The following is a 9882-nucleotide window of genomic DNA, read 5'->3' on the forward strand; positions in this document are numbered from 1 at the left end:
TACCCGAGAAACATCGCCATTATCCAATGTAATTATTGTATTTGGGTCATTTCTGTAAGTGGTGTGGGTCAAACACGAGGCAATGCCATTGCAGCTCTTGAACTGGCTGAACACACCTATATCTGGCTTTGTGGTGTAGTAGGTCTGTGCGACTGAATAATTGCAGCGGCCGTGCCAGTCATACCTGGTTCCATCTAGTGTCCTGATGTGAGGGTCGTTGTACAGGGAACAATGGCTACCTGAAGTGTCATGATGCGAGAGAATTAGAGTTTGCTCCATTACTGAGGATGGCTTCGATTTTGCATTTAAGTGTTAAGTCCTTGGGCATTTCTATTTTCATCTTGCCCAGTCTCATAGCAGTAGTTTTAGCCCTACTCTATATTGACCGGAGAATGAACTATCACTAAAGGACTAGCTTAAGTATTCACAGAGTGAAAAGAATTATGTACAAATGTTGGGAGAATGCCATTTACTTAACCCCTATAGAGAGCGCTATAGAAAGGCCAAGAAACTAAAAATTTTTTAGTTAAATAACCAAGAACAGTACCATTTTGCAGCCCCCTATTGTAGAACTAACTGAACTTTACTAAATTCTAATCCTAGATAGTGGAAAAATGTAAATTTCCCCATACAAAGACTTACAACAATCCTCTATTTTGTCAGCGGGCTCCCAAATTCCAGCTTCGCATAGCATCACCATGCAATTGCCCCTCAGTTCCACACCATTTGGTATCAAGCGACCATTTAACTCGCAACCTACGGAAATGAACATTTATGTTAATTTATGGAATTATGAATTTGGGCCTTAAAACCCAGCACTGTGCTGTGTAAACTACTGTGCTGGGTTGTAACTAAATTTTTTGTGGGGGGGGGGGACTCTGTTCTGTTTAGTATAATTAGTGGGACAGCATGAGACAAACCTGAAGCAGAGGTAAAGTTGAGGGCTAAAAAGTGATGTAAGCAGCAGCTGAAGGTAAACTAAAGACACTAGCAATGCTTACAGTGCTCTATGCGAGGTGCACTGATGCCATGTTCCCCCAGTAGCGTTTTATTACAAAATTGGAAGAGTGAAAATGTAGTCATTTTGTGTAAGGTACATTTAAATACTTGAAAATGAACTTTAGCGATGACCAAGAATTAGTTCCCTTGTTAAGCGAGCTATGCATCTCGAGGTAATGCCTATGCCAATACCATATACTATTTCGGCATCATTTTAATACTACCACAATGTATTTCAGCTTAACCATATCCTACTCCAGTTCATTGTCTTGCACCAAATCCTATTTGCAAAGTACCATCTTTCTATATGGTATTTACTCTTCCTTTAAGACCCCATAATTTCTTCAATTCAATCTCCTTATATGTACGATTTACTCAACTAATGTCTTGGTATATTTTTTATTTAGTGCTCAGACTACATTGAGCTACCTACAATATGTAACTAGTTATAAGAAATTTATTGAAAGTACAAAATAGTTAAAAAAAAAAAAGTTAAAAAAGTGTCTTTAGAGCACAGTAACAGTACTACATGCTATAGGCCACTAGGATAGTAAGTTTTATAAAATTTCTTGCATATTAAGAGTGGTTGGAGGGGGGGGGGGTGTTAAGCAGTAAGGGTGTCAAAAAGCCTAAAGAATCTACATTTTTTCTAATCCATCAACTTAACACTAAGCATGTATGGATTTAAGAGCAGTTATTTGTTTGAAATAATTTGTTCAATATTTTGTTTTAATACTGGGTAATCCATCCCCCATTATGTGATATACCGCATGTATTAGTGATTATGGTAAAATAAATCAGATTTTTAAATTGACCCTCAACCTAGCGCCGGGCTTAGTATGACATGACATGCACAAGTAGGAAAAACACCAGCAGTAGCTGAGAAGGAACAGCAAAAATGTTTGACAGCATGATTAAAGAAAACGAGTGGGAAGGAAGGCACAATTTAAGAGGCAGGAGATACTCCTGCATACACTGGTTCTTTTCTATACCATGTAAGTTTACTATGATTTAGTAGTAAAGTATTAAAAATGACTGGCATACTCACAGTACTTGTCTCCCTTCCGATTGACGTACACAGGCCGGATACGACCATTTTGACAGACCAGTTGGAAGCAACGCTCAGGATGACTGAACACTACACTCCCGTGGGGCACGCTTTTATCGCCATAGCAACACCGTTCTAAGATGTCTGTTGGTAGATTAAGTAAATAATTTATGGGGTTAAGAGAAAGAGCATGAGGTGCTTTGAACAAGTTATTTTCTTTGTTTTACATTATTTTAGGCCCATGAAATTAAATTGCACAATTGGACAAAACTTTAGGTAATTTGTGACCATTTTCTATGCTGTAATGGTTACTATAATTGAAGCAATTTTTCTTCTACTTGCATATTCTACTTTGAAAGAATTGTTGTATTATGAAATTTATTTATAAACTTTTCAGCAAGAAGTAATATTAGTAATAGATTTTTTCTAAGTTACTACTTATACCTGTCATAGGTCACTTGAGTATGTTCCTTTGCCTGTTAAAGAACTGAAAACCAAGCAATTCTTTAATTTTCTAAGAGTCGACTGTACTCCAGTAAATATTCATTAGAATTTGATTACCTGTTTGACTTTCGACAGTTCTAAGGACGATAAAGGAGAGGGCCCATGTGGAAAAACTGGCCAACTGATACATCTGGAAATAAAACTTGCTTTAGATTGGATTTATGAATATTGGCATCAGGTCCAGCAATATAGACTTAGGGTCATTGAACACCCTTGGTCAAATGTAAAAAACCATACAGTTGCTGTTTGAAGTAGATGTTAACTTTTGACTAGAAGATTGATTAAAATTAAAACTTTATAAATGAGTGCTGTTAGTGGTCAAAATGATACTGCTAAGACGATTAAATAGTCTTCGGATTTCGATAAAAGTGTTGAATTACTACCAGACGAGAGTTACATTAATACAAAATTGTGTGCTAAGTTTTAGAGCATTTGTATGTAGATGTTAATGAAAGGTTGGCATGGCTATCCCAGTTTACATCCATTGCCTCATTTAATTGCAAAGATTTTTGGAAGGGGATCCAAGGAGGTTATGTAATTTTTGGGCAACTTGCATTAGTTCGTGGAACAATAGTTTCTTCTGGTTTAGTAAAGATTAAATAGCTTGTGCCCTGTTTTGGGGTTCAAGGTTTTTTTTAAATGATTTTGGGTTGGGATTTATGGAACGAACATCCGTGTGGCCTGGTGTCGAGTTCATTTGGCATCTAGTTGCAACTGGGTAATCCGCTGTACCACTTTAAACTTTGTTAAAGAGCAAGCAAGATTAAGAATGTGGTTATGAGTGTAAAGTTGAAGATTAATAAGAATGCGACGAGATTTTTTTAAAAATTATATCAGTAAGGCTTAGTAACCCATTGCATAATCTATCCTAACTTTTTCTGAATGATCCTACTACAATACCACATCCCACCTTAACCATTACCGTTATAAGTAACTAAAGCCTTTATCCCAAATTGATGTACAGGTTAGTATCCTGAAATTAACCTTCTCTACCTAGCTTTGCCTAGGTAGCTTTGGGGCAGCACACGTGGTGCCATACAATAGTAATTTTCTCCAATTTTCATAGCAGTAGTGGCACCCCACCTGCTATCTAAACTGTACCTTAATGGGGCCAGCTGAGAAATATTTTTATTAAGGACTTATGGGTTACATCTCAGGAAAAGTTATACCTATGAAGCATATTGCCTTCTCTGGTAACATGTGTGCTAATTTCAACAAATTTATCAAATTCCAACTTGTAATCGTACATGGTAAATAGGATACTTTAATTTCTAGCCAAACACATGAAATATTTTTCGTACTCGCTGTCTTGTTTTATGCATTTCTGATCATTATTATCGGGGGAAATCACCTGTTCATGAGTTATTGGACCCCCTTACATAAAGAATTATGGGGGGCTCCAGTGGGAAACCGTGTTTTTTTTTATCTGGAAAAAAAAAATATTTGCAGTAATATTAATGGCCAGAAATACAAAATAAACAATAGCCAGTTTGAAAAATATATGGCTCATTAAGTGGATGAAAATTAAAACCTCAATTCTCTAAGTTAAACTTCACGTCCTTCCAATGGTTTTTCCTCGGCCGTGGCTCGCTATTTCGGTGGATTTCTTTACTTTACCATGAGCAAAAATAGCTATACACTGAACGGATAGCTTTTTAATTAATCAAAATCTGTCAGATGAAACTGGATTAAATTTCGAAATAGATTGTACTTTCCTTTAACATACTGTAAGGGAGGGTGGAAAACAATGGCTGTTGAAGAACATCCAGGAATTTGTGCATAAATATTTGGAGATAATCGAGGAATTTTTGCTTAGATATTTGGAAGCTCGTAATTGGTTAATTAAAAATGCAAAAGCCAGGTAATGATAAAGTCAAACAAAAATACAATAGCTCGCTAAAGTGACGGCAAGCGACGCATGCTCAATAACTCGACATCAATCTCCCAAACGTAAACAATGGAATTTAAGCATTTTAAAATACAGATAAACTCCGCATTTTAATCGACCGATATGCAAGTTTTGATGCCCCAGCCCCTATTAAACAAAACTACCTAACTACCCAGCACTATTTCTTCACAGCAAATTTCAGTTTCGCAAATGATTAAAGTATCATTAACCCTAATGGGTTATACATGTACATAACAATTTACTGTATATCTGTTTAGTCCTTAATGTAAAATTATCACCCAAATAATCACCCACATTGTTGGCGAGCTCATGCTCCACTTGACAGATCTACAAGAGCCAGCCAAGAAAGTTTAATTGCCACATTGGCGCAATGATCAGTTGAGGGAAGTAATGAAACTCCATGGAATGATCTCGATTTAGAAAACAAATCTAACAAGAAATATCCTTCACGTAATTTACCTTGTTACCCTGGTTTTAAAGTATTCCTTTTTAACTAATTGCACACAATTTGCCGAAATGTTGCATACAGTTACACCATTAGTATTTAAGAGTTGGTTAGTAGTAATTGAAGACTCGGGGAAAAAATGGAAATTTACCGTTTCAAATAGCCAAGAAACATTGTGATTAAGAGAATCCTCAAATTAAGTAGTTAGCCGCTTAAACAACTTAAACTACAAAATATCAGACGTATCAATCGAAATTCATTCGAACTACTTTATATGGCACTAATTTTAAGTTTCAAAATTTGTCATAGTTTAACACTTCAAATAAATTCCAAATTTCCTACCTTCAACGTACACGTTATTCCAACGAAGTAACAACCCACTCCACTTAATTATATTTCCACCTTGAAAATTTCCTCACTATTACCACGTTTTCTGTTCAGTATTTCAAATGGTATTCAGTAAAATTAACCATTAAGAACCATTGGCAACTCTATGGATTTGACAAGGATTCCTGAAAGAGGAGAAGAAATTTCAACTTTTTTTACGGGCTTGATTATTATTATTATTATTATTATTATTATTATTATTATTATTATTATTATTATTATTCGTAGAAGAAGAAAAGAAATTACAAGTCGAAGTTTTTTTTTACGGCCGTGAAGATTGTTGTTGTTGTTATTATTTTTATTATTTGTATTTTGAGTGTTCATTGAATACATAAAATTTCCACAACTTAGATATTTACAGACACACATAAAATCATAGTGAGGTACACTCTATCACACTATTCTATCTTGTTTCTCCTCCTCTTGTTTTGTTATAATTTTTATAGTTTATATAGGAAATATTTATTTTAAGGTTGTTACTGTTAAAATATTTAATTTTTCCTTGTTTCCTATCCTCACTGGGCTATTTTCCCTATTGGAGCCCTTGGGATTATAGCATCCTGCTTTTCCAACTAGGGTTGTAGCTTAGCAAATAATAATAATAATAATGATAATAATAATAATAATAATAATAACAACCATGAAATAAAACGTAAGCGGACTCATAAACACCACAGTGAAAAATAAACAGAAAAAGTAGTCTAACAAACCTAGCATGAAAAACTAGTTGATCCCGAATTTTACGGATGGTTCTATGAAGATGTTGGACACCTGGAAGAGTTTTTGCGGTGACAATGGATGTAATCACTGATCATTACTCTCTTTATATAGAGATTGTGTTAGGTTCGTCAACGGCATAGAATGTCCACAGACTTTTGAATTTGTCTGTACATATGTTGAAAGTAATGTCCCTTATATTATTAAGAACACGTGCACACGCACACACATGCACACACACGCGCGCGCCCACACACACACACACACACATACACACACACACACACACATATATATATATATATATATATATATATATCTCACCAGAAGAGGAGGAGGAGCTGTTTTATGCGTATTTTTACTTTATTTTTTATTTTTTTTTTACTAATTTTTACTTTTTATATAAATTTTTATATTACTGTTTCTTAATGTTATATATGTAATTCTTATTTGTAGGCCTGGAAGATGTGATAATGACGATCACGAAACGACGGGATTTATAATAAATGGATTTTTAGAACTGCCTATATCCCTCTCCATTTTGAGAAATATATATATATATATATATATATATATATATATATATTTATTTATTTATTTATTTATTTCCGGTAACGCTCAGTGGCTAGACGTGTAACTACTCTATCTCTCCCTGTCAATCGGGTAAGGGGCAGAGGGAGTAGTCATACCCTGGTGAGAAGGCTTTTAGTTAGGAAAATGGGAGGAGGTGGCGAGGGTAGAATTTGTGTGTCCTTATCTAGATATTCAACCTTTATTTTTGACGGGTCGTGTACATTATTAGTAGAGAGTTACTGAAAGAAAATACTGTTGACTTTGATCGTTCTAATCAAGATATTCAGAGTATATTTAAAGGACCTTGGTTTTAATAGAGTATTGTTAGCAATATCAATATTTATTACGATTGTTATTCTAATCAAGCATAGATTATTTTCTCAGTGTAAGATCAGCGGTGATATATATCTTTGCTTTTATACCGTTTGTGATGAAAGTAATATTGTATATGGAACGGGGAGGAATGTTATGCATAATGTTATTTTTTTTCTTAAGGGACATCTCTATAGTTAGCTTAAGTTTTATTTTTGTTATTTTAATTTCATGAGTTATACGTATCGTGACTATATTGGTATGTGTTTAATAAGTTTTTGAATGGGTAGGAAAACGACTTGTAAAAAGAATGTTTTTACTATAAAACATTATAAATATATAACCCCCATAGTTCATATGGATATTTAAATACAGCTATTAAAGTGTTAAGTACTTGCTAAAATCTGATTTTGCTATTAGCCTGAAATGTTTTACATTTAATTCTTGCCGAGTTACACCAATTTTTTTAATGTTCCTTGTGACTAAGGATAATTTCTGGCAAATTGTTTCAGGGTATGTTAAAAAGGAATTCACATGTAGTAAAACTTCGAGTTCAACATGCTTTTCAATTGCAAATCTTCACTGAACACGATTTCTCATTATATTTTTTATCAATTTTTTTTTTTAAATTTTTCTTTCTGTGGCATTTGACATTTTTCGAATATTTTTACTGTGGGATATTTCACTAATATTCGATTTTTTTTTTTCAACGAGTTGTTTTTTTCTCAATTTTCTCTTATTCTTGCTAGGAAACATTTCACAATATTTCGGATTATTTTTCTAGTCTGAGACATTTTATTTTTTATTTTTATTCGTTTGTTCTTTGTGACGCATTTCACTATTTCGATTATATTACCTGTCTGAGACAGTTCACTATCTTTATTTGTTATTACTTTTTATTACACTATTACGGTTATATTAACAGCCTGAGACAAATGACTATTTTTGTTTTAATTTTTCAATCTTGAGGCATTTTAACTTTTTCGATTATATCAGCTGTCTGAGACAAGTCACCATTATTTCGATTTTTTATTCTCAGACATTTCACTATTACCTATCTGAGACAATGCCCTATTTTCTTCGATTTTTTCTTCTTCCTGAGATATTTTACTATTCCGATCTATTACTTAAACAATTAACCATTTTTTTCAATATTCTATTCCTTCTGAGACATTTCATTATTCCAATTATATTACCTATCTGAGACAATTAACTCTTTTTTTCAATTTTTTATTCCTTCTAAGACATTTAACTTTTCTGATATATTGCCTATCTGAGACAATTCACTATTTTTTTGTTTTTTATTCTTTTGGAGACATTTCACTAATCCACTAATTTTTTTCAATATTTTACTCCTGAGACATTTCACTATTTCACTATTTTTTCAATGTTTGATTCCTTCTGAAACATTTCACTATCCTATATATTAACTATCTGAGACAATTCACTATTTTTTCGATTTCTTCTTCTTTCTGAGCCCCGAACTCATCCCTTTCCTGACCATGTATCCTTTCCACCAGGCTTGGATCTTAGCAGCCGCTTTGAACTCCCTCTCCGCCTTCTCCTTTTTCTCTCTTATGACCTCCTGCTCGGCCTCGTATACGCTGACGACGGCCCAATACTCCTGGTACCATCCTCTCCAGGTCCTCCAGCTCCACCTTCTTGCTCTGCACCTCGGCTTTCCAAGCGCTCACCTCCTCCTTCTTGGCGTCGGTTTCCTCCTTGAACTTCCCGTCCCACTCGGCCGACTTGGTCTCGAGCTTCGCGCAGCACTCCTTCAGGAAGGCCGTAAGGGCGTCGTGGACCCTGATCTCTTGCGGGATCTCCCTGCCCACTCTGGCTATCTGCTTGCAGATGCGTTCTTCTTCCTGCTCGACGCGAAACTGGAGGTTCTCCACCTGAGCCTTGGCTATTTTTTTCTCGTAGTTTTCCCTCTTGGGGTTAATGTCGGTAAGTTTCTCGATTTCCGCCCTCAGTTTGGCTATTTCCTCGTCCTTCGCCTGCATGAGCTTTTGCGTGTCCTGCCGGATGGCGCGTAGCTCCTTCTGCAGTAGTTGCAGCTTGTTGCTCTTCTCAAAGTATTTGGCCTTCCATTTCTCGCCCTGGAAGAGCGCTATGAAATCAGCCTTGCTCTGCGCATCGTCTTTCTGCGACGCTATGTAATTCTCGAGGGACACGAAGGTATGCCTCTCCCTCAGCTCGGCTGATAGGTCGAGCAGGACCTTCTCGATGATATCGAGGTCGTCGTGGATTTTCCTGAGGGCGAGGTCGTTCGAATGCTCGTCATTCTCCTCCTCCTCTAGGTCGTTGTCGTCGATGGAGATTTCTGTTTTGAACGGGCGTCGAGGGAGTAATTCTCGTAGAAGACGTATGCTAAGCGAAGACTTTTTCACTATTTCGCTCAATTCTGTCGCTGTTTTCGGGTTGAGTTTGTACTCCTCTACGACATTAGTCGACACGGCACACATTTTGTCGGTGTTTACACATTTCTGCGTCCTGTATTACCTTTGTAGCCTTTCCGTTGCTATGGTAACGTAAACAACTGTACATCCAAGCTTATGAATAGCGTTTTCTATGGTTGTTTGTTTCTCATAAAAAATGGATACTTACTATATTTTATAGATAAACTATTGTATATATAGTCTCTCTCTCTCTCTCTCTCTCTCTCTCTCTCTCTCTCTCTCTCTCTATTGCTTAGGATACGAAAAAATTGCAATACTTGGAAAATGTCATTCAGTCATTTGAAATGAATAAGGATAGCTGCTGAGAATCGGTTAGTGTTTATACGAAAAGAAAGATTTGTTGTGCATTGATTACGTAGAATTTTGGAGATATCAGATAAGTTTAATTAGACTGTGATTCCAGAACGTCATATGTGCTAGATATCATATCTGGTTAATCAGAAAAATGTCAAAAATTTATGCTTGTGACAAAGTACTCATTTTAGCTTTTATATATATATATATATATATATATATATATATATAT

The 9882-nt window shown here is 35.4% G+C and overlaps 2 protein-coding genes across 2 annotated transcripts in view; both read right to left on the minus strand.

Moving 5' to 3' along the window:
- Positions 1-5375, minus strand: part of LOC137658566 (mucin-2-like) — a 17287-nt gene extending 11912 nt beyond the window's left edge. The window contains exons 1-5 of the mRNA XM_068393461.1: positions 5248-5375; positions 2609-2681; positions 2048-2191; positions 643-756; positions 4-239 (exon numbers count right to left, since the gene is read on the minus strand). Coding sequence (XP_068249562.1) covers positions 4-239; positions 643-756; positions 2048-2191; positions 2609-2681 — 567 coding nt within the window. The 5' untranslated portion in view covers positions 5248-5375. The remainder of the gene's footprint in view (positions 1-3; positions 240-642; positions 757-2047; positions 2192-2608; positions 2682-5247) is intronic.
- Positions 5376-8258: 2883 nt separating this feature from the next.
- Positions 8259-9362, minus strand: LOC137658188 (dynein regulatory complex protein 9-like). Its single transcript, XM_068392866.1, is given in 2 exon segments — positions 8259-8524; positions 8526-9362. Coding segments are annotated over 2 exon segments (1020 nt in total). The 3' UTR covers positions 8259-8341.
- Between the last annotated feature and the right edge of the window lie 520 nt (positions 9363-9882).

The sequence above is a fragment of the Palaemon carinicauda genome, chromosome 19 (assembly GCF_036898095.1).
Source record: "Palaemon carinicauda isolate YSFRI2023 chromosome 19, ASM3689809v2, whole genome shotgun sequence".
Lineage (NCBI taxonomy): Eukaryota > Metazoa > Arthropoda > Malacostraca > Decapoda > Palaemonidae > Palaemon > Palaemon carinicauda.